The sequence below is a fragment of the Pocillopora verrucosa genome, chromosome 1 (genome assembly GCF_036669915.1).
Source record: "Pocillopora verrucosa isolate sample1 chromosome 1, ASM3666991v2, whole genome shotgun sequence".
NCBI classification, from domain to species: domain Eukaryota; kingdom Metazoa; phylum Cnidaria; class Anthozoa; order Scleractinia; family Pocilloporidae; genus Pocillopora; species Pocillopora verrucosa.
In genome coordinates, this window is record NC_089312.1 from 12,474,222 (window position 1) to 12,498,025 (window position 23,804).

The 23,804-nt window shown below is 37.9% G+C and overlaps 2 protein-coding genes across 4 annotated transcripts in view; one reads left to right on the forward strand and one right to left on the reverse strand.

Moving 5' to 3' along the window:
• The first annotated feature begins 53 nt into the window (after nucleotides 1-53).
• LOC131770279 (uncharacterized) lies at nucleotides 54-3,542 on the forward strand. The gene is made up of 2 exons (XM_059085993.2): nucleotides 54-2,097; nucleotides 3,417-3,542. Exon 1 carries the CDS (start codon nucleotides 416-418, stop codon nucleotides 1,808-1,810), a length of 1,395 nt encoding a protein of 464 aa, XP_058941976.1. The 5' UTR covers nucleotides 54-415; the 3' UTR covers nucleotides 1,811-2,097; nucleotides 3,417-3,542.
• Nucleotides 3,543-4,782: 1,240 nt separating this feature from the next.
• Nucleotides 4,783-23,804, reverse strand: part of LOC131770278 (golgin subfamily B member 1) — a 50,007-nt gene continuing 30,985 nt past the window's right edge. For all 3 annotated transcript variants that reach the window (XM_059085989.2, XM_059085991.2, XM_066166143.1), the window contains 31 exons: nucleotides 20,577-21,737; nucleotides 20,018-20,047; nucleotides 19,776-19,808; nucleotides 19,622-19,654; nucleotides 18,916-18,945; nucleotides 18,738-18,770; nucleotides 18,535-18,564; nucleotides 18,251-18,328; nucleotides 18,056-18,154; nucleotides 17,856-17,921; nucleotides 17,523-17,747; nucleotides 16,953-17,146; nucleotides 16,694-16,739; nucleotides 16,494-16,550; nucleotides 16,152-16,364; nucleotides 14,879-15,211; nucleotides 13,936-14,161; nucleotides 13,483-13,547; nucleotides 13,049-13,118; nucleotides 12,107-12,436; nucleotides 10,471-10,601; nucleotides 10,320-10,373; nucleotides 10,015-10,140; nucleotides 9,583-9,606; nucleotides 8,930-8,959; nucleotides 8,552-8,686; nucleotides 8,157-8,240; nucleotides 7,549-7,668; nucleotides 6,808-6,918; nucleotides 5,851-5,934; nucleotides 4,783-5,297 (listed from right to left, as the gene is read on the reverse strand). In XM_059085989.2, coding sequence (XP_058941972.2) covers nucleotides 5,250-5,297; nucleotides 5,851-5,934; nucleotides 6,808-6,918; nucleotides 7,549-7,668; nucleotides 8,157-8,240; nucleotides 8,552-8,686; nucleotides 8,930-8,959; nucleotides 9,583-9,606; nucleotides 10,015-10,140; nucleotides 10,320-10,373; nucleotides 10,471-10,601; nucleotides 12,107-12,436; nucleotides 13,049-13,118; nucleotides 13,483-13,547; nucleotides 13,936-14,161; nucleotides 14,879-15,211; nucleotides 16,152-16,364; nucleotides 16,494-16,550; nucleotides 16,694-16,739; nucleotides 16,953-17,146; nucleotides 17,523-17,747; nucleotides 17,856-17,921; nucleotides 18,056-18,154; nucleotides 18,251-18,328; nucleotides 18,535-18,564; nucleotides 18,738-18,770; nucleotides 18,916-18,945; nucleotides 19,622-19,654; nucleotides 19,776-19,808; nucleotides 20,018-20,047; nucleotides 20,577-21,737 — 4,299 coding nt within the window. In that variant the 3' untranslated portion in view covers nucleotides 4,783-5,249. The remainder of the gene's footprint in view (nucleotides 5,298-5,850; nucleotides 5,935-6,807; nucleotides 6,919-7,548; nucleotides 7,669-8,156; nucleotides 8,241-8,551; nucleotides 8,687-8,929; nucleotides 8,960-9,582; nucleotides 9,607-10,014; nucleotides 10,141-10,319; nucleotides 10,374-10,470; nucleotides 10,602-12,106; nucleotides 12,437-13,048; nucleotides 13,119-13,482; nucleotides 13,548-13,935; nucleotides 14,162-14,878; nucleotides 15,212-16,151; nucleotides 16,365-16,493; nucleotides 16,551-16,693; nucleotides 16,740-16,952; nucleotides 17,147-17,522; nucleotides 17,748-17,855; nucleotides 17,922-18,055; nucleotides 18,155-18,250; nucleotides 18,329-18,534; nucleotides 18,565-18,737; nucleotides 18,771-18,915; nucleotides 18,946-19,621; nucleotides 19,655-19,775; nucleotides 19,809-20,017; nucleotides 20,048-20,576; nucleotides 21,738-23,804) is intronic.

Sequence of the window (23,804 nt, forward strand, 5' to 3'; positions counted from 1 at the left end):
AAAGACCGCTGCCAAATTGTGACGTAGTAGTAAGGAGCAAACTAAGTTTGTCGTACAAGGGTGAAGCCGCCCCATAGGGTCTTCTACGATTACGGTTGGCTTCAAAGTATTGGGATCGCCAACTGATCGAATACGGCTTTTAAACGGTGGAGGATCAGAAAGGCGTGAAACTTCTAAGCAGCTGAGACCTAAGTGCGGAGATGAACTACAAGTCGAGTGCCAGAGTGGATTATTTTCTTTTCGCAACGTTCTTCTTGGCTTCGTTATATTCTAAATGTGTGTAACTTCGTTCAACATTCGAAATTAAGTCCTCTCGCGGCTGAACCGGTGAACCTTGCTTTAGAGCAATAAGAGGAAGAAAGAGGTATATTAAGAATCAAGAGAAAACTCGAGAGTTTGGTGAAAGGCATTTCCAATGTCAAGCAAACCACCTCAAGACCACAAACCTTCTGATGGGGCTCCTGCTTATGTCGACATCGAGAAACTGAAGGAACCAGAGTGCAGAGCATGGCAAAGTGATATGCTGCTCGCTTTGCAGCAGAATGCTGCCCCTGAGCCAATTCGCTTAGCTTGTATGAAGAACCTGCCTTCCAGACCATCGTTCTTTCAAGAAGAGTTTCACGGCCGCATTCCTCGGGAGGAAGTCGACGAACTACTCTCCGGTCCTAATGGTCCAGTCAACGGAAGATACTTAGTGAGAGAGAGTAATAGCTCACCCGGCGACTACAGCCTGTCCTTAAGTTACGGTGGACATATTGTTCATTATAGACTATTCTACGAAAACGAAAGATTTTTCATCGATTCTACTGATGAGAAGAAATACAAGTCGATCACAGATCTTGTTGTTGATGTGCTCAATATGTTTCGCGTGATTGATGATGTGGATGGACATGTGCCAAAAGAAGAAAAGAAAAAACCCATCGCTTGCCCTCACGTATTCAAACCTTATTCTTACAAACATTTTAAATGGTGCGCATCTTGTGGAGGTTTTATGTGGGGAATTAAAGATCAAGGTATGAAGTGCGAGGGATGTGGCCTGGATGTTCACAGCCGTCCGCGTTGTATGAAGAATGTTGAAGGAGAGTGCCCACTTACTTTACCTTGTAAAGAAAAGAAAGTTCCACGTAACAAATTAAGTGCCTCAAGTTTTCCACCCAAGCAGAGTACTGTGTCTGTTGACACATTCAAAGCTAGTTGTGAATATCAAGAGAGCTGTATTAGATTCCTCAGTTATTTGAACATTCCTTCATGTTATTTTGAAGCAGATGCATTAAATCCCTGTTATTGTGAAGAGTGCTGTCTTGATGTTGAAACACCATTGTGTAAGAGTGGTAATCCTCCCCAAACATACTCGCTGCCTACAGGATGGTGTCGCTTTCAACTTGGGGCTGCTAGTGGGCAGGAAAATATTGTTTCATCAAACTGGAATTTGGCATTTATGTCTTTAAACCCAAAGGAGGTTGTCAAAGTACTTGAGTCAAATACCACAGATAATCATTCAGAAGACCTGAGTGAGGATGGGTCTAAGCCATTGATAAAGATGACACCTTCTATTATATGTGCTGATTTGGATGCACCAAAATTAAAGTACAATGACACTGAGACTGGCGAAGTCAAGGCAGGCCAAGTTGTCTTGCAAGCTTACATTGAACCATACTCGTACCAAATGATGCGGAGACCAGGAATGAATGATGAAATTGATCCATATTTTAAAATGGACACTATATATTGGGTGACAAGGCAAGCTTCATCCATTTTACCATTTGCACTGCTTGTAAAGACCATGGATGCAACCTACTTGAATCTATGAATGCAAGTAGTTTATCTTTTTTTTCCCAGGATGTGCTCACTGCTATACTATATACAATTTCCTCGATAACTGAATAGCCAAAAATGAGTTGTCTAAGTGATGCTCAATCACTGGATGCAGCTTTATAATTACAATGTTAGCTCATTTGTTGTAAGGATGCAACAAGCAAGAGCATCTCTTCATGAGTAATCTTCTTATGTACTGTGCATCTAAATTATCAGCCAACTACAACTGATTCAAAGCAAAAGACCTTCAGTTCTACTGGAAGATTGTCAAACTTTGTCAAGGTAATGCAGTCATACAATTTAAGTGACATGCAATATATCCTGGGCTTTAATTCTGTTTCATCAATGGAACCCTTATGTGATGCACCCCACAGTGAGAAAAAATGTTATACAAAGAATGTGTTCCACCTAGGGAAGGTCGGTTATGTTTTAAAAAGAACATACATTTAAAAAAGCCAAGCACAGTGAACAATTAAATTAAACATTGGTATCACCATCTTGATTCTGATTGGCTTTGAGCATGAAGTTGACTTTGCTTTAAATTTTGTTTTAAATAACAAATACAGTCCATAAGCCCAAATTTAATTTTATGAAAGAGTTTTGAGGTTGTCAAAATTAATATTTTTACTCAGTGCGTGTTACATCTAACATTCTGGCTCATTAGGTTAATTTTTTCACTGCCAAAATGAACATGCTACTTTGGGTGATCATAAAATTATTTGCCATCTTTTTGTGAGGATGAGAAGTTAAATCAAGGCAATTTCTGAATTATTTTAATATTCTTCATTTTTATCACTTGGTTGCAAAAATTGTAAGGCGAATGTATCAAATGATCATCCTTGGGAGTGAAACGGACTTCCATTTTGCTATATGCCATTCTATGGCACTGAATGTTGAGTGATGCAGTAAATTACAATTCAATCCCAAGGTAAGATAAAGAGTGTTAAAAATTATCATTTCATCTGGACAGAAAGACCAGGTGTGTCCTCACTTTATTTTATAATCAGTTCAATCAAACCATACTTGTTTGAAGTAGCCACTCAGTGGTTAAACTCAGTTAATTCAGAGCAATGGGGGTGATGAGTTTAATTGTCTGAGTTGAGAGAGGAGTTGCTGTGAACTGTGTGTTATGTACTAAAATACTATAATTAACATAATGTAGCTAAACTGGAACAAGTCGTCCAGGAGAATATCCAGATCATTAACATGGTAGATATTTACTCCTCACATCCGCATTAATTCGATATAATGGCTATTTCACCTTCCTTAAGTTTCATGGTGACCCTACCTTATTATGGAACTGTCTACTGCATTAATGGCTACATTATTATTATACTTTTACATACTTGCAAATGAGCACATTTTGAACAGGTCAGTTACCTTGATGTAAATGTGTACAGAATAGTAGCTAAGGTCCGCCCATTTGTGTGTATAAAAGGGTTTGATGTACTCATAGGGAGATCTTGATCAAGCAAAGTAGAGGAGAACGTAAAGAGTGGAAAGTAGTAAGAGCCACATCCTCATATAAGATGTATTCTTTACAAATTAATTAACTGTAGAAAATAATCAGATGGTTAGTAATTTCCTTTTTTCTTCTTTAGTGGCAGCACACACTGGGAGAGAGGCACTAACTTTGTATCAGTCTCAAGATCCCAGATTTAAGCAGGGTACCTATGTTAAAGATAGGACACACTAGAGCATTTAAAATACAGATGTTTGATTCTCTAGCATGGATGAACTACATTTTGCTTAAGGCACATTATCAATTATCACACATCAAATTCTATAAAAAAAGCCTGATCATTTTAACAGTGGTCATGTGAATGAGAGATTTTTTATTTCAATTTTTAAGGGAATGCCATGATTTTATCTGGTAATAGGCATTTCTATTATTTTTTTAAGAAATAAATGTGCATAAGCATCAACTTTTAAGGCCTCAGGTGCATCTTTTCATGCACAAGAAACTTTTCTCAGTTCTTGTGATTTAAAAGGAAGCAAATGTTTGCAGAATGGTTCAAAAAATAAATTCCAATTGTTATGGTAGAAATTTCACTGAAAAAATTATTCTCACTCTTTTGACAAAAAGCCATATTTGAAAGAAATCTCAAAAAATTGGAACATGAAAAAGTTATAATTATTCTTATACAAATATATTAGTAAAGAAATATAATAAATAAACAGATGATTACATAACCTACCAAAAATAGGAAACCAATGTCAGTAAAGAAAAGCTGGTATACTCTCTTGACAGTACATAATGGATCTTAGCGTAAAGTGGGGGACAAAGTGTTGGAAACAGGCTCCTGAATTTAGAATTTGTTCATAAATCCATACTTAAAAGTCTGATCAATGAGGTCTATCAGTTATGTCATGGTGTCTTTTGGCTATTGAAATTTGTACAGAAAATCTACCCATGAGCGTTTAATTTTATCTCCAAAGACTTTGTCTTTAACAAGCGACCATCATTGTGTGACTAAAAGAGAGGTAATTGCTTGCAATAAATTATTTGCATGCAAGAGTAACATTTGGAAAGGTGGGGCAGGACACTGATACCTCTTTGGTGCAGATCTACCCCATCGGAGTTATGGTATGTGTATTTGTAGGAGAGAGGTGGAGGGGGATTTAGGAGTCTTTTTTCCTCTCTTCCCACCCTGCCTACTGTCCTCTCTGAGATATTCCTTTCTCTTCTCAACTTTCCAAATAAAATGACACAATGGAATACTTATGGCTCATTGACAAAAAATATCCTTGTACAGCAAACTGAATGCAAACTCAATCAAGATCCTGAGCCCTGATGCAACATGCTGCTTAGCCAGCCATATCTTTACTTCTTTAGGGTTTGGAAGCAACTCCTGTCAAGAAATTGAAACCTTATTTCTGCCTTTTTTTTTAATTGATGGGTTTTAACTTTCTTCATAATTTGTATTTTGAAGGGTTTGATAGATAAATTTAAAAGATGTAGGCCCATTTAAATAGAGAGACAATAGTTTAATGAGTGTGTTGCAATGTACAGATTTCCTTTTCTCAATGTTATACCTTCATAAACACTTTCAGTGTAAGTCACATCTGTTACACCTTTGAGGTCTGATATCTACAAGTCTGTACAGGAATTAAAAAATCTTGCACTGTATCAATTATTTGGTACTATTTTCTACTATTCAACTACTCCAGCTGTAAAATATAGCTTGCCAGCAAACTAGACTGATTTCCTCAAAATTATTTGCTTTTAACATTAAGAGATCTATACTCCAAATTTCTTTATCACAATTAACAAAAAATGAGAATAAAAAGGTGAAATTAAAAAATCCAAAACGGAAGATTATAAAAGTAATTGATGCAGCATAGGCGGGTGCTACAAAATACAATCAAAGTATGCGAATGCATAAAAAAATTCCACACGGGAATCTAAGCTTCGTCAGGAGCCCATTTCTTGATCATTCAACTGGATCGAGCATTCCAGACTGGAGACCGCTAACGATTCCCTTTAAATTAAAATAAAACATATTACTATAACAGACATCTTCGCAATTTTTGGAAACCATTTCCAAGGTTAAAGCCCGTCATTTTTCTAAAACTCTCACGTAAAACCAAGCATCAATGACAGCTGCAAAACTTTAACCATTGATAAATAAAAAAAATTAATGCGAGAACAGGAAGTGTTGCCAACTTCTAGGTAATTCGGCTGTTTGATAAGTACACGTCAGAGATCATTGAATCGACATGCCATCGGCGTTTTGGTTTTCTATATTGAGTATGGTGGCCGTATTACGGAGTAAAATTTTAAGGGATTCTACTGTTTGGGGTTTTAAAATGTGGCTGTTGGCCGCATTAATGAGTGACCGCGTAAACAAGGGTTTTCCTGTTGATAAGAAAATGAGTGTCCGTTTAGCCGAGCTATTAAAAAGCGGCCATAATAACGAGGTGGCCGTAAGGCAGGGTTCCGCAGTACATCCTATAATTTATTATGACTACAAGTTTTCGCACGTAGTTGTTGCTTAGATAAACAAGTTTGCTTTTTCCGTGCTTTACCCTTACCCCAGTGGTGTATTCGTCGAGAAAGCTTCCAGGTACGAGTCCAAGCTCTCCATTCACTTCAGCTTGATAAAAGCCATCAGCGCGCTTAAGGAGAATAAAGAAACGTGAAGAAAAACAAATGTTTAAGAATTATGAACAAAATTTCCCAAGGAATTCTTATCTACTTTAAATTTAGATAATTGCGGAGTTTGCTTTGGGGCTTTCGCTACGACGTTTCGGCTTACAGAAGCTTGCAAATACCTACTAATACGAGGCTGCGCTTGAAAACTTCACACTAGCTGCGCAAATCATTATTTTCTCCAGTCATGGAAAACTTCTCGAACACTTGAGAAAAATACCACCTTTTCTCTGTAAAATGTCGAGGATTGTACAATAAAAGAAATGATAGGTATGCAACGAACGAATTATAAACTAAAGATAACACAGAATGTGATCTGCTGTAGTCAAACTTGTGGTACATAAGTGTAAGCCCGAATTTTAAGGGGGTCATCTGTACTTTATGGTCCTGTTTCTCCCCTTGGTAATAAAGGAAACGTCATTCCTGCAATAAACCGAGATCAATTGTGAAGGAAACCTTATTAAAACTATCAAAGAGAATCTCGCTCTGGTAACCTTACTGCGGGCCACTCCAATACTTTAACATTTATATTATTCTCCTTTAGAAAACAAAAAATTCTCTACCAGGGGAAAAAAAAAAGCCTTAACCTTCCAATTAAGTGTAACCTATAACTTTGTCTTTATCAAGAGAAATTGGAGTATTTGTATACAAAACCATGTTGCACGCCGCAAATTGAACGGCTGAACTTCATGGGGCCAGGCTAAGAGAGAAAATATTCAGGTCGGTCTTACACCGCTCCTCGTGATGTCGTTTCGTGGTCAGGTTTTTCCGCAACATCATAAAATCTTCCACTATTTCCGTTGTTCGAATTTAAATTGTTAGGGCTTCTTGCTACTTACCATGTCACCAAAAACAGTAAATATTTGCCCCTTCTTCAACGGGAGTTCTGAATCTGGGTTATCTTGCGGTGATTGCACCTCTGGGTTGTAATCATAGAGGGCCACCATCATCTACACAAAAATGAGATGTAAATTTCAGCACCGAATCCACTGCATTGCTCCTCTTGGATATTTTCCCTCTCCCTTTTTTCTTTTTCTAATTTATTCACCTACTACCATTTATTAGTGGGTGCATATTTAGGGATTTCTGACTAGAAATTGCCAGTAATTGTTGAGGGAGGCATCGTGGTCTATTAGTAAAAGAGAAGAGCGCACAAAAACTTACTTCAAACCACAAATCCCTGAAAAATTTGGATCGGAACCGAAAGTTGCTCACCAAACCAATGAAACCGAAAACTTACCATCCAAACCAAGTTTCCAAGACCCTAATGGACCTGATTTATTGGAAACGCATGGAGCTTACAGAATGAACTGAATCAGTTTCATCGGAGTATTTGTTGACGTTAAGGTCATGAATCCCTCGCGGGAATTGTTGTACGACATCCCAGAACTAAATGGCTGTGAAGGACACAAATATGTCCTCTAATCTCTATTTAGAATTGAAAAATTTCTAGAAATCTTTAAAAAAAAAAAAAAAAAAAAAAAAAGAAAAGAAAACGAAACGAAGGAAAAAAAACTGCCAATAGTAAGAGAGACCAAAACCAAAGAATACTCCGAGGTATGGAAATTCTCTTGACCTACCTTTCTATTCATTAGCACAGGATTCTTTGCTCCGACAGTTGGTGAACCGATACTTTCAACTGAACTGATGTGTCCTGATTGAGGCCTGATTGTGGGACTGGGAAGAGCTGCTTTTCGCCTCTGAAGAGAGAAAAGAGAACTGACTTGCTGAAAGAGCATGCATTTACATCACTTTAACTTTTTAGAAAATAAAACTGCGAGTCCGTGTAAAAAATTATAGTTTTCACGAACACATTTGATAGTTTTTAAAGATTTCAGTTAGGCAAGAGCACCATTGCAGTTTTATAGCTGGGAACGTAATTAGAGATGAAAGAATGATGACCTACGATTACTCCTAAAGACAAAAACTGTCTCTTGTTACCGAGCTGACTGGGAAGTCAAATTGTGTGACAGCATTGCTCAAGAAAATCTGTGAGCAACAAAGTTTACCGCCAATAAATTGAAAGAAGTGGTATTGATCTCTTTTACATGAGATGGTCACTCCTGTGAGAATCTGACTTATAAAATGCTACCCCTTTTGAGTTTTACGTTAAACACAGGACGCACAACTAATAACAGGAAAACAGATATTGTGTACAGAAAAGTAATTCACGATTCGTGACAATTACCTTAGCAGCGGCCAGTCGCAGAGGTGAGGCCACAGCTACTTCCTCTATAAAGTTGGATGGGATCAGCCCTTTTCTGTTTTTCAGCTGTAAAGTCAGAGACACGTCCTCGTCAACGTGCTCGAACATTTTAACAGTATAATCTGAACTGTTGGTTACCTCCTTCAAGAACGGCCGCCAGAAGGGCCTCCTGGCTAACGAGCTCCAAAGGATTACCATAAAATTCAACACATATTACTGATTGGTAATCGATTTAGTTGTGACTTGTATGCGGAAATGAAAAGTAAAGTAAGAAGAAACTAGCCTTAAAGATTAAAAAAAAAATGCCTAATATAGTAAATGTACGACAGAAAAACATCTGACTATGCGAGACCCCGAATTACAAACACTTTCAGTACCTTTCCTACAAAATAGCCGTCCTTTCTGAAAGTGTTAAACACTTTCAAGATGTCCCCTTCTTTGAAGCTCATTTCAGCAGCAGGATTTTGATTGGGTGAACTTTTAAACGGATCGTAGTCGTAAAGAGCCACAAACTGAAAAGACAAGCAAATAACGGGGTCTGTCATCAGAACACGAATGTCCATCACGCACTTGGAACACTACACTCAACCTAAATACATTTTGTTACAAAGTAAGTTCTCATTGGTGACAGATTCATCAACATCAAACCGAAGGAACATGGCACCTAACCATTTTAAAATCAAATATCTTTCTACGCTTTCCAGACTAAATCGAAAGGGCATCTAGAGTAACATTACTAGAGTAGTCAATCATACCGTTCTGTATTGCTGCTCATTTTCCAAATCCTTTGAAAACAGAAACAAAACAATTCATGATTTACAATTCAAGTTATTCGTACTTTAGTCGTATAAAATTGGTTGACTTTTTCGAGATTTCAACCCCTCTATTAGTATACTCAACTGAAACCAGGATACACAGGCGGCCTCATATATCTGTTGATCTCGACAAAAAGACGGAACATAAAACCATCTCTTCAAAAGAAAATCCAATGAAATTGAAAATACACGTAGAAGGTTCAGAATGCCGCCTACGGCAAAAGACAAATGAAACTTCTTGCTGTCTGCATTCAGGGATGATTTCTCAGTTATAGGGAAAGTGAGAAAAATTAGAGTTTATTTTTGCCGCAAGAATTAAACTCACTATTATCATCAAACGGCGCTTAAGAAGAAGTAAAGCATGTGGCACTACATCAAATACAGACGGACGCCACACGTGAGAAAAAGACTCGTCTTTAGTGAGGGAAAGTCAAGTTTCTGATTTCCTTCAATAGTTTTCTCTCGATTTCAAGTGGCCTGTCATTTTTAGGCGAGGGGCGAATTAAAAAAGTTCTCTATAATATACAAGGATGGTGCCTTTAATAAAGTGAATTTTGCACTAAATAGCTATCGATAATAACAGAAAAACAAACCTCAAAGTATTCTTCACGCGAATCCTGCCAAAAAAAAAGAGAGTTCACAGCTTAAATGCCAAAGCATTGCTTTACAAATTAAAGCATAAAACAAAACAAAGCAAACAAACATAAACTGATCTAATCTCCTGATTAGTTATTGTTAAAGAGATAGTCAGTACCAAAAATATGTCCACCATATTCATATCAGACGAGAGAGAACACGAACCAATAACTTAAAAATTTTACGCAATATTTAACTAACAATCACTGAGCTTTAAAATATCCCTCAATAAGAGCACACAAAGGAGCTAAAGGTGTTCTTAGGCACATCTAAAGGAATCAATGTTTGACCCTACAAACAAAAAGACAAAGACCAACTGCGTTTCCTATGAAGAGGACTCGACAAATGACACTATATCGACTAGTTACGCTCATCTACTAGTTCCTTACCAACAAGCTTTCTTTGATTGTGTCGTTAAATGCTGCTGACACAGTTTCAGAAGATGTGCCATTTTCAGCCACAGTCTTAATACTGAATTTGATCGGCAGACCAAGTTCAAGACCCTCGACCAAAGCCTAGTAAGAAATATTAGGCAAAAAAGGTTACAGCGGAAGACATAATGAAAAAAAATACATCTACAGTAGTTCATTAGCAATAGTAAGAAAACTGACGGGGTAATCGAATGCTATGATCAAATTGTAAAGAGAAGACCAAGCGGAAACGTTTAGCGTAAAGACACACCGGTCCGTCATACCTTCGCCATGTAGGGGCTACGAACGTCTAGCCTCACGTCGTCATTCGCATAAATCTATCAACAGAGAAACAGACCATAATTACACAAACATTTTTTTAACCAACTTCATTGAGTAGTCAAGATAAACTACATATAAAACGAATGTACCTACCTTATATCCCTTCACAGAGAGACCGCTGCTTCTACCAAACTCGTCCATTTCCGGTAGAGTCCATCCCACCAACATAGCATCGTGGTTCACCGGTCGTATACATCGAAAGTTGCTTGGAGCACTAGGGCGAACTAAGAGAGGTGGCAGAAAGACGAAACAACCTCATTACTAGCCAAGCATGTACTGGGAGAATTGAAGCCAAAGGTTTTAAGAATTTGGACAAAACATAATAAGGTCAGTGCAAAAACTTAAAACAAAAGACTCTAAATTTTAATTCTTGGACTCCTTGTCTTTCATCTTCTTCGCGTGCATTACAACACAAGCTCTTCTAGCATGCACTGAAGAAGGTGTATTTTTTAAAGCTTTTTAAGCTCACTGCTCAGTATTTTTTAAGTCAAAGAAGTTTAAAGACGTTTACCTCAAATTAATTGAAAAAAAGATTCTTAACTAAAAATCTTAACTCTGCTTTTCCTAGATGCGGCTCGAGAGACGTTAAAGCTTCAAATGATATGTGAAGAAAACGTCTCACCGACTTCTGTTTTTCACACACTTCGGTATCTTTCTCTTAAAATAAAGAACGTTAGGCTAAAAGACACTGGAGAGGTTAGAAAACAAAGATTCTCACGGCGTTGTAATAAAAATAGGCAGTTTGACGCTGTATGTGGCTACTGATGTAGCTCAATTTTTTTAATAGCATTTAAAAGAACTAGAGGTTATAAACCAATACTAGAGGGTAGAGTTGCAGAAGATTTGTCCCACATGCAAAACAGAAAACCTGCCGCATCCCACATATTTATGAGTACAATAATAATAATAATAATAATAATAATAATAATAATAATAATAACAATAACAATAATAATAATAATAATAATAATAACATCTTTTGTAGTGTCACGACAAGAACTGAAAAAATTATATCTTCGGATCTACAGGGCATAACTCGCTGATTCAATCGGTAAAATGCTCTCTCTTCAAAGGAGAAAAATTTCCTCTAAGATTCCATAATGCACCGATCACACCCTTATAGATATTTCTGCAAGGAATAGCTTTGTTTTTCACGCTGTTTATCATCTTCTGTAGTAATACGAAATAAGCAATAAGCAGCACCGGGAAACATCGGGTCAAATTGGGTCAAGATCGGAATCCTATTGTTACCGTCACTCACTCACTTACTCACTCACTAGCTCATCTCGACGACATATGTGGCGTCGCTTCCTATTGGAGGCAGTAGCCACAGAAATTCGCCTTTTTGTTAACACAGTAAAATTGCTTTGGTTCGTTCTTTTTACCAATGCATTTTCAAATCAAGCCGAGAGTCAGGGAGAAAGTATTTTTAATATGAAGGAAGGAAAGCCCTGAAAAGTTTGTACTAGTTGTTCGAATTCCAGTTGCCTCATATGCAGAATTTATCGACGAATTTCTGCCCTCCCGTTAACCAAACGAGTGCTCCGAGTTACGTTTCTCTAAATACGCCCTTTGGAACTTTACAGTGTATCGTCAAAACTTGTCGCCACATTTTTTTACGTCAGTACTACTTCAGGAAAACGTCTGATTAACGCTACATTAAGACGAGAAACCATCACTCTGCAAGTGCAACTCTACCTCTATTTGATATCACATGAATGACTCGTACCTTTTTTAGACAGTGACTTGGTTGACACGACAGGAGCAATCTGTTTGGGGGTTGCGGGTGGTGTCGATATTTTGTCTGGTTCTTGAGAGGACAGCGGAACTAATTGTTGGGAGGACCGTGTCACAGAAGTCATGACACCAAGCATATCTACGTCCGTTGATGGCTTGAATTTTGTTAATCCCACATTGGGTAGTTTGTTTGGACTGCCGGGAAGACACGTACGAGTTAATGGCGATTGAAAGCCGTTGGAATTACCATCGTGAGTTAGTGACTTCATGCTTCCCATCGATGGTAGCGGTGTAGGATAGTCTGAATTCTGTGTTGAAGAAGCTGTAATAAGCAAAAAGTAAAATGACAAAATGAACTGTTTCCAAGATGCCAAATCTCTTTGTATTACAACCAGGGTAAGTGCGAAGCCTTTGTTACGAATGACGTTTTGCTTTATTGCATTTTTTTTCTGATGATGGCTTCGTCCTGGGCCTTGTTTTATAGGTGTCATTTTCTTTTAAATCGGACATAAGCTATTAAACAATACGTCTATATTGAGGATAAAACTTAAGATGACCAAAGAGAAACCGTAAGCAATTACCGAACAGAGACCAGCCCTTGACTTAACTCTAGTTACGTCTTGCGATTCCGGCGGCTTGTTACACCAAAGTTGATTACGGTGTCATTGTTATTAGGCGACATGCTACTCCTCCTCGTGGATAACCCCTGAATTTGTCATGAAACCCTGACACTTTGGAGGTGCCCATTATAACCCTAAGTGGAGACAAGCACTCCAAGAGTGTCGAGTGTGAAGCACAATAGCCCAGCAAAGGCTCCAATCCAGGCTTCGTTTGCATTTAGAACTACAGATGAGTCAAACCTGCACACTACCGATCCACTAGCTTGTTCGATGTAACTTCTTACAAACTCAATGCAGTGGCTTGTGAAACTCACCTTCTGGTTGTCCTCGTCTGGGATAATTATTTAACATTCCCAATATTTGCTCTGGAGCTCGTCTGTTCACCTTGTAAATGATAAGAACAAAGAAGAAAAGTACTTCGTCTTAGAGATATTGGTGAAAGAACATTTTTTTCTTGTTTCGGAAACACGGAGAAGATGTCAGCCTCGTAATGGTCATTATATTCCTTTCACAGTTTGAGGAAGCCTTTCTGTATACTGGGCTAACGTGCATTCGGTGTTCTCGATGCGTTTCAAAATTGTCTTTGATTCAAATATCCAACCAATATTTATATATAATAAAAGGATATTTCATTTCCGTATGTGGAAACGAGTTTCTTAACATTCAAAGACAAAATTCGCATCCATGTGCGGCTAAGAAATATCCTCTGCTCCCTGATTAACATACTTAAATTATTTGACAAACTTACAGGTTGCCGCGATAAAGATGAAGATTCGTTTTCCACCATCTGTCCAGGAACAAACCCTGTTTGGCCTTACGAAAAGGTTAAATGAAAATACATCATTTTAATCTCTCCTGAATCATTTGAAGGTGGACAGTACACTGATTATAAAAATTACATATAAAAACACGATTTAGGGGAAAGGTGTATTTTCTACCCATGTGCATAAAAAAACCACAAAAAACAACAAAAAAGGGGGTATGTGTAGAAAACAAGGGAGCTGAACGGAGCCAAGGTAAACGTATGGCAACGAAATGTGCAATTTGTATCTCGAAGAAACCTATCAACAAAGTTCATTATGAAGATGAATTCAGTTAGCCTGCCTTAGTTACTGTTATTTGAACAACTTTGTATTATAACTCCTTTGTGACTGGCTTTTTGACGGAACTAAATAACATATAACCAATCGTAAACTCTCACCGTTCAGAAAAACGCGGTAAAACCCATTTGCATCCTGATCTTCCAACGCCGTCATGACATCACCCTTCTTCAGCGTCAGTTGATCGTAAGGCGGCCATCCACGGACACCAGAGCAAAAAGGATCGTAATCGTATAGGGCCACTAGGCACCTACGTTTCTCAGGTTCCGCAGAAGAGGCCCCTGAAGATGAGCTACCACGGCGGCAGGAAATGACATCTGGGTACAACTGTGGAAAAAAGAAACTATTAAATAAATAGATTGTTTCATTTTTTTTCCGCAAGATATTTGCAAGAAAGCTTGTTTAGAAATGTACTGCGACTTCGTCAGCAATGATGTTAGCATCAGGAACGGTTTTTTTTCGCATTCCGTAAAAGAGTCACGTGTTCTCCTCCACAAGGAATTCGATTTGTACTAAGTCTGACGGTTGTTTCATTCCCGTTTTCATTCTAGAAAATAGAGGCCACCAAAGTGAAACCCTTTCCATATACGAGAACTTTATTAGTGAAACGTTTTTTCTCGTCACAAAATATATTGTCTGGTGCCATAAAAAGGAAGAGCATGAGTCAATTAACAGCGCCGAGATAAATTTCTGTGCAGTAAGTTTCCTATGTTCGGTAAAGCCACGAGCGAATGGTTCAGAAGATTCGATCCCGTAAATAAAGAATAGAATTTTAACACACACGCACGAATAAAAGAATAACAACAAAAACAACCTTTTACCTGTGCCCTTTCGTTTGACAAAATTGTTCCAAAAAGTTAAAGATAAGTGGAAAAATAGAACTTGAAGTTAAGACGTTCTTTCAAAAAAAAGATCAGGTTTTTTGCATCTTAAACAATTTATTGTCATTGATATCTACGCCAATCTCCACTGTCTTCACCAATCGCTTATTCTGGTTAATTAACTCAAAATATTTTATCGTCTTCTTTACAATCTCTATCTCACCTGAATTTCCTTGCTCCTGTTCAAAGCACCATGTTTCAGAGGCCCCGCCGCCCTGTGAGAAATTGTCAACTGCTCCTCTGGCGCAATATCAGAATCATTTGCATCCTCGAATTCTTCCACATATAAACTAGGAACCAGGCCTCGTTCCCCGTTCAAGTCCGCCTCTAAATACCCATTGATGTCCATATCACCGAAAACTGTCAGGAGATCTCCCTCTTTGAGTTTGAGCTCCAAATCAGGGTGTTCAGAAGAAGGTGAGCTATGTGGGTCGTAATCAAACAACGCAATAAAGCGCCTAGCTTTTTTGCTTCCAGGTGGTGAAGGTTCGAACATCTTGAGGAGAATTAAAAATGTCTGTTACAAATAGCCAATCATTTGATTCTTCTAAAGAAAAGCTAAGTTGACTAAACCGACAAAAAGTGCAGCAAGTATAAGGCTTTCAGAATGGCGAACCACCAAAGTTACATAGTTACTTTTCGCATTCATCTTTGCATCCATTACATGCCATTTTTTTTCGAAAAACGCGGCTTTCTTGTTTCTGTCGTTCAAGGGGGCCATCAACGCACCCAACAAAACGATCGACTGTCAGCACTACAAACGTCACATAAGGAGAATACATTCCACCCTCACAACCACGCAGTTAAATCCATTACTCCTAAAAGCTTTAAATTACTTCAAAATGATTCAGAGACAGGTAGTGTTGTCGGTAGTTGTCGATAATTGTCGGTCACTACCGACAACAGTCCTTCTCAGTGCAACACTCACCCGAACGATCAGTCTACACTATCACGTTTTATCATAAGCTTTTCAACATGAAGCGAGTTTTCATCAATCAACCAGGGAAAGCGAGGTGCTCTATGCCCTTTTGAAAACAATGCGGAGATAGTTTCCCAGAATTTATTTACAGCCTTTCCTTTACTACAATCCTCGTCAAAAGGATTGGGATGCCCCTCCACTTCATAATATTGTCTTCCTTCTTTTATTCAATGTTTTTTCATTAATAGACACCGCTTTTTCCGAAGACTTTGGTAAATATTGTCATTATGTTGTATCAAAAAGTTGAAAGCGTGCTTTTCGGGCCCTTCCAGGTTTCCTCAAAGTTCACTTCCATTTCAAAGACCAATCAATCAGCCAATCAATCAAACGCCGAAGTTGAATGGGAGAGAGGTCTTTAATCCAGAAATGAATATGATCACTCAGAGTAATAAACAATCTTGTGAAAGCGTGTTGGCCAAATAAAACTATTACATTGTAACTAGTAACTTTCACAGACCTTGGGAACTTGTTTAGCGATCTGTTTCTTTTGTTCCCGATGGGTAGACGACTTCGTGAAGTTGTCGTGCGCGTAACCGAAGCTGCGGATTTTCGAGAGGTCGTCGAGAGTAGATGTTGATATGAAATGACGTAAATCGCGAATTTCTTCATTTAGTTTCTCGACAAGATCGTCTTTTTCTTTACACGCTCTCCTAAGCAAGGAAACCTTCGCCTAAAAGTGGGAAAGAAAACAAAAATCGTTTCATTGGCAGATCATCGATTGGAAGGCAGGCACAAAGATAGACGGACAAACAAAGAGATAGAAATAGAAAATACACATACAGGTGATCTCAACTTTTACCTTTAGAGTTGGTATTTGCATCTCAGCATCATCTTTTTGACGCGTAGATTCCGCAAGCTAGGAATAAAAAAATCCACATCATCAAAGACTTATCCATCTTGGAAAGGGTATGATTCCATTGAATTCTTTCGTTGACCTGATTTTTATCTTGGTGGTAAAGACTGTAGACTCATGCCGCCTTAAGAAAGTTGCAAACTCACCTTAATTCGAAGAGAATGAAAACTGTCTTCCAATTTAACGTGATCCCTGTAAAAGATGCAACACATTGCGCTGAGCGAACTCTTCAATATTCTGTCTTGTGTAACATACATGCACGTCAATCTCAGTTCCAAAACCTCAAAATGGGATGACTTGCACTCAATCGTTAAGACTTGAAAATATAAAACTCGGTTTCCGGAATTACGCTAACGTTGACCGGCAAAGCTGATAATAGTCTTGTCTGATAATACTACACGATACCTATTAAGGTCTTGCAATTCTGCTACTTGGTTTTCTAGTAAATTTCGTTCTTGTGTCGTGAGGGCAAGTCTTGTTTGCATTTCATTTCTTTCAGCCTCCATTTTTTCTAGTTGTACTTTGAGGAAGTTTCTTTCGTGTTGACTATCGTGCATTTTTGTTTGGGCTTCTCTTACGTCATGTTCCAGTTGTGCCAGCTAAGAAAAGAAAAAAAAGAAGAGTGATAAATTGGTAATGCTCTCATTCCAACTTCAAAATTCCATGGGATGACCACATTCCGAAATGGTCTGCTAAAACTGAAAGACAATGTTTCGCTTGAGACTCTTGTCAGTACGACAATCAAAGAAAGGCACGATCAAATAATAACGTTTGTTACTTAAAATGACTCCGAGCTTAAACATTATTACGTTTTCTGCATTTCCAACACAAAAAAAGACACCGAGTGAATGACTTCATTGCGGAAAAACATCTAACAATGTTAGTCACATGATCACAAGAACAAATGAGATATTAATTAACACTATTTTTTGTAGCGAAAAACAGGTGGTGAGAGGAGGAGAGTTCATAGCTCACCCTGATGTTTAAGGTGCTATTTGTCTTTTGTAACACGGAGCATCTGCTCTTCAACTCATCTCTTTGCATCTCCATAAGCTTGTTGTTACGTAGGAAATCGTTTCTCTCTGTTTCTACCATCCTTCCTTTTCTGAGCAGGTCATCTCGTTGATTCTCAACCGCTTTCATTTTTTCGATCAAGCTGTTTCGATCTTGTTCCAGGACGTCCATTTCTTGTAACTGAGCCTGAAAACCAGATAACAAATTACGCATGGAGTGGCTCCACGACATAAAGGCTACAAGAAAAACAAAACAGTTGATCGATGGACACTTTTAAAGAAATTTTATACATACCTGTAGTATTTGAATGCTATGTTCCAGTTTCTTAAATTCTTTCTCACTTTTTTCCAACTTCTTCACCTGCAAAGAATGTCGCAAAAAAACAAAAAGAAAAAATGAAACTAATCCATAATCGGAAACTAAGTGAGGTCAAGTGACAAGAAACATGACTATTTAGATTATTGGAACATTCGCAAGATGAACAAGATTGTTACCTTTTCACTTAGCTCAAAGTTCTGTTTTTCCATTCCACTGTATTTGGTTTGCAACTCGGCCAGTTCTTTTTCCGCACCATGTGTACTTTTAAGCTGGTTCTTTGAAAAGGAAAGAACAATCCAAAATTAGGCGCAAAAGTCGCTGGTGTTTCTGTTTTCTAAATCACGCGTGTTATGGCAGTTAAGAAACTGAACCTGTAAATTCATGTAAGCTGCTTCCATTCTTTGTCTCTGTCTCTCTGAATTGCTGGCTTCCGCTTTCCATTGTTCAATCTACAAGGTAGGTATCGTGAATTATAACATGCATGACGATACACATAGAAATTGCTATGGAAATACTCAATAAAAATTCCTCTAACACTTTCCCTACTCGCAATAATAAAATAATCAGTCATGAAGTAGAGCGAAAGTGCACGAAATTTGGAGAACACATATAAATAAAGTAATTTTATTCAAACAAAAAAATAAATGTCCCTCACCTCGTAGTTCTTTTTATTTATTTCTCCAATCTAAAAAAATTAACGGAAAGAAAAAAGCAATTAAAAAAGATACAAGCAAAACCACGACTCTTTAAGTAGCGTTTTAAAAACAAACAGAGGATGCTAAGTTAAAAAACTTCGAAAGATACAGCGGGAAAACAAAGATGAGCAATAAAAGTAAAAATATTAACATTCGATCCCACCTTCGTAAGAAGTTCTTTTTCTTTCTTTTGATTCTGTCGGAGAAACATTTAAAGTAGATATTATTGTCGAACGAATTTTTAAGGAAGATCAAATGTCAAATTGACAGACAAATGGTCACCATTTTAAGATGACAGAGCTAAACCATCTTATTAAGCATTCTACTTCATTGTTATTTACCTCTTCTTTCAAAAATACCACATCTTCATCCTAAAACAGGAGTGCAAGAGAAATAAATCGTTTCTTGAAGAAAACGCCTGGCAGTCAAGTTGATTGAATTACATGATATGTTCAGAGTAACACAAGTATACATACATAGAAACATGTCATCACCTATTATATTATTCTGCACTACGCTTATTAAACATAATTATAAGATCGTGAGGAAGAGCATCTTAGCCAACCACGCCAGCTTCCTAAAAAAAAATCGCTTATAGTAAAAGAGTTTTTGTATCTATTAGTTTAACAAACAGGGGTGTTAAAGGTTCTCTTTATATGCAAGTCAGTTAAAAAATCTCAATTCTATTTTTGTGATATTTAACATAAATTCTTCTTTTAATTACTTTTATAACAATTTTCATAGCTTTTTATTTTTTCCTTCAGTTTTAATATTATTAACATCCCAAAAGTTAAATCTAATTTATGCTTTTAAACAAGAGAAATCAAAACCCAGGTTAAATTGCCATCCTGGATTACGCGTGTCACATGATCTGAACGATCATACAGAGCTCCAGTTTCGGTGAAAAGTCCCTGATCTGTACCATCTTTTGACATGGAAAAGTTCGCCTTTTTGTCCTTTACCAAAGATAGAGCAAGGGTGTGATTACCCTCTATTCATCCAACTTACTGATAAAAATACATGATTACAAAAACGGTTACCACATACCAAGATTCTCAGTTCACGATCTTTTCGTTCAAGCTGCAAAAGTGAAACGGAAGAAGAAAAGAATGATAATTTAAAGAAAAAATCCATTTCATGCACAAGCTGAAACATTTTGAGGTAAAATAAAGATCGTGCTGGCTTAAACAAAGGTACTTACCAGAGACTGAGTCTCCCGTTCAGTTGCTTCGGTCTGTTTAGAAAGCAATTGTTTCCATTAGGTGACCGAATGCACAAGAAAAAGGGAGTTTACACAACAATTTTCTTAACATGCACTAAAGATCCCATGCAATACTGAATACGGTGGTAAAGAAAGCCTGGTTGAAGTGCCAAGCTCAGCGTATATGCAAAAGTATTAGTCTTATTCAGTTTGAAGACGGAGTTCTAAAACATGAAACGTACCTTCAAGGAACGTATAACATTTTCTTTGTTCTGAAAGTGGTAAACAGAACGGAATCGTATGTAAAATAATCCATGATAAAGGAACAAGAAAAATACCGTACGATAGTAATTAAACTAAGTGGAATTCAGTTTTGTCTGAAATCATATGGGAAAAAAAAACAGAGATTTCAAAATAAATGTATTGAAAAAAATTAGTCGACTTAAATTAGCTATCTTTGGTCAAGCTCTATAAAGCTTATCGCATACCAGTTAAACTAATTTTACTTGTTTCACATTCAAGGAGGATTCAGGTAAAAAAAACTCCCTAGGAGGAAATGAATTTTGAGTGGCCAGTCTCGCGCTCTGATAAACTCCAGCTCTTCGACATACCTAAAATGCTTAAAGGCTGAATACTTCTATTACAAAACCATTATCAGTTGCCGCGGTATAGCTGAGGCTAACGCTGGTCTGTTGAGACGGAAATTGCCAAAAAGAATTTGACTGACTGACAGTGAGTACAGTAGTAATTAAAAAGTTTTTTTCCATTTAACTCTTAAAAAAAAATTGGGCGCTTCCTTACTTTAAGCTGCCTCTCCAAGAACCCAATCTTCTCGTTAAGCGCGTCTATTTCACCACTATTGATCAAAGCGGCCCGGTTAAGTACAAATCCCCGAGGAGGAATGATTCCATCCTCCTCATTACGTAACCTCTGGGGCTGCATCGACGAAGTCACATTTGAATTTGCATATGAGACCACTGGTTGGTTTAATGGTCCTAGTTCATGCTTCGGCAAAAGGAGTCTTCTTGGTCCTGGAAGTACCCGAAGAGGAGCCTTGGTTTTAGAGTCATCAGGTTTTATAGATCCTAAACTTGTGGGCCGCCTTCCAGATGAGTCGGTTAACGACGTAGGCTCCTCGATCGGATAGATTCCACCCAGCTCGCTAGGGTCTGATTCAAGGACCAACGTAGTTTCCTCCACAAGCAAAGGAGATTCCATTCGGGAAGAAGATTGCGACACCTCAGAGGTGGGTTTATTTTCTGAGTGAAGGCGCTGTCGAGATGAAGCCCGGAGAGTAGCTGCATCTCTAGGTGGAGAAGAGTCACTATTCAACAACACTTCCAGTCCATGAAGGACGGGAGGCGGAGACTCCGTGAAATCTGGTGGTGGTTCAGACGGGAGGGGTGGTGGAGAGGATTCAGGGAGGGGAGGGAGATCTCCCTCATCGTCTGAACCAAAGGTGACAAGATCACCTAATTCTGGTCTGTCTCTACTACCTTCCTCTAGAGGAACTGAATCTTTCTCTTCTATATAACGAAGATCTTGAATACGTTGGTCGATAATATCCATTTGGGTGTCCAGATTCCTTTGGGAAACCATAAGCTCTGGTTCAGAAATGAGGTCATCAGAGTCGACAGAACTTTCGTTATGACTGGGCATTGTATTTTCAAAGTCTCTTATTAGCGCTGAATAGTCCATTGGATCATCTTTCCCACTGAAAACTGCACCTTTCTTGTAACGACTTTGAGTTGATGGCTCAAACTCCAAACGACTGTCGCCAAGGTAGCGTATTTCAGTGGCAACAGTTGAGCGGACCTGAGGTGCAATGGTCTCCTCAATATCGCCTGGTATCGAACTAAGCACGTATTGAGAGTGTATGAGACTCCTGGCTGCTATGTCCTGAGAGGACTCAACACAATCGGTCTGTGTTTCCTCGTTTAATCTCTCAGTGTTTTGCCTGTCCTGGGAACAGAAGGGAGAACTGTATCAAATACTGCTATTAAGTCATAGGTGCCCACTTTCTTCATTAAAATCCCTAATATCCCTTTGTTGTTTAACAATTTTTATGGTATCTCACATGAACAGTGGCACAAAAATATCATAGGTTGTTTGTCCCCGGACATTACTTGGTCTGTTGAGCGATTGGTTATTCCGGCAAGAGCAAGCCCGAGGAAAACTGAGGGCTTCGAGGAACAGATAATGGTCGAGGAAAATATCCGAGCATATTTTATCTCCTAACAGAGTGCAAAACTTGCGTATAGTGGCCTTTAAATAAGTTTTTGCAGGGAAGGGGACAACATTTACCAACGTACTCAGTTTGATTCGTAGCTCCGGTTTAATCAGCAGAAACAGAACAAAAATGACTTCTTTAAAGCAACCTGGGTAGAGAGTCTGCACTAGCACAAGGTTTGCTTCTAGGTTGACCCCAGTTAGTATTCATATGCCCAAAATTCTGTGGACATGGGCTTTAAGGTGAAAAAAAATTAAAATGTCCAGTGTGATGGATCGGTGGTAGGTTATGAACGAAAAACAAACTAAAAAAACCAATAAATCAAACAAATAAACCAACAAAAAGCCAGAAAACGAAAACACAATAAAAAGCATGGTTATTAAAAAAAATCAAGTGCAACTAGCGATTAGCTTATAGGCCTCCATTAATATGGAAAAAAAAAGAAATTTAAATCACTCGGGTCCCAACAGGAGATTACCAAAAAGTGAAAAATGATCCGGCAATGGCCCTACAGCTAACCCAAGTTGATACTTTCCCTCAAATCACGAATTTTGGTTGTTTTTTAATGATATACCAGTACTCCGTCATACTGGACGTGACTTTTTCTCGGTGTCCTCAAGTTTTCAGTCGGTAGAAGCCAGTGTTGTAAGACTTTATAATGAAGATCAGTACCAGGTAAATATATCCAGTGTTACATTATAGAGCGCGAACGTCTTCTGTCACCTTTTTGCATTTCCATATTTTAACAGATTTGTTCAAGAAATTGTAATAATAGAAAAAGAATGAGCCGTTCGACCCGGTTTTTTTTTTTTTTAAAGAAAACGGGCACCAACATTTTAGATAACGACATGTAGGAAACTTCTCGAATTATCATTATTACAATAAGGAGCTATACTACTCCTTGCATTGCATGTACAGTCTGGTAAAATTGCTCATTTAATACGTTTGACATTCTAACTTGTATGAGCTTTGTTCACAGAGTATTCAAGTGTTTGCGAAGTTCTCATACAGAGATATCCTTTCTCATGGTTCTAGGATCGGCTTTACAGAGTATTGCTTTTTATAACTGCTTCTAAACAATAACCAGCCTACATGAGGTTGAATGTAAAATGAACTCAGTGTTTGTTTGGCTTGGGTGTTCTGTTCAAATATACTTGTGTTTATGTCATATAAGAACGGTGATCGCTCATCTTCATTCTTCATGAGTATGTGATTTCAGAATAAACAGAACAAGATAGGGAAGAAAGCAACATCCAACAGAATACCACTACAAAGTAGGAAACCTTTCTGAGAAAACTTTGCATTTTGATGTTAAGGTTGCACGTAAACATGCTGAAGACCTTTGTTAGCTGCAGATCAATCCCTTGACTTTTGAATTATATGAAATCACGAAGTTAAAGAAATATCAGTGGGTCGTAAAAAAATAACAAGAACTGAACAAAAGAAAAGAAACTAAATAAGGAAGAATACCAAACCTACTATGTTGTTTCCGCTGTGAAATTTTATGAAATGTTCGGTCGCTTGCAACGCTAGTTTGTGGCTCGAACATTAGCATAATCATCCAGAACTAAATTATGCAGGGCAAATTTATTCGCTGTTATGAATATCAGTAAACAAAGACAATTTTAATCATAACGAAGACTATTGTCCAAGTTTTAAAACAGCTATAGCGGAAGGAAATACATGTGTACACAACTGATGGGAGGTCGTTCTGGACAATGAATAATACCACTGCGGGTGTAATCATCGAACAAAAACAGTTTGGGAATTGAAAGGAATACTTCTGAAAATGTACAAAC

Bases quoted from the DNA above. Each gene is read 5' to 3' on its own strand.
- LOC131770279 (XM_059085993.2), top strand. From the start codon at position 416: ATGTCAAGCAAACCACCTCAAGACCACAAACCTTCTGATGGGGCTCCT.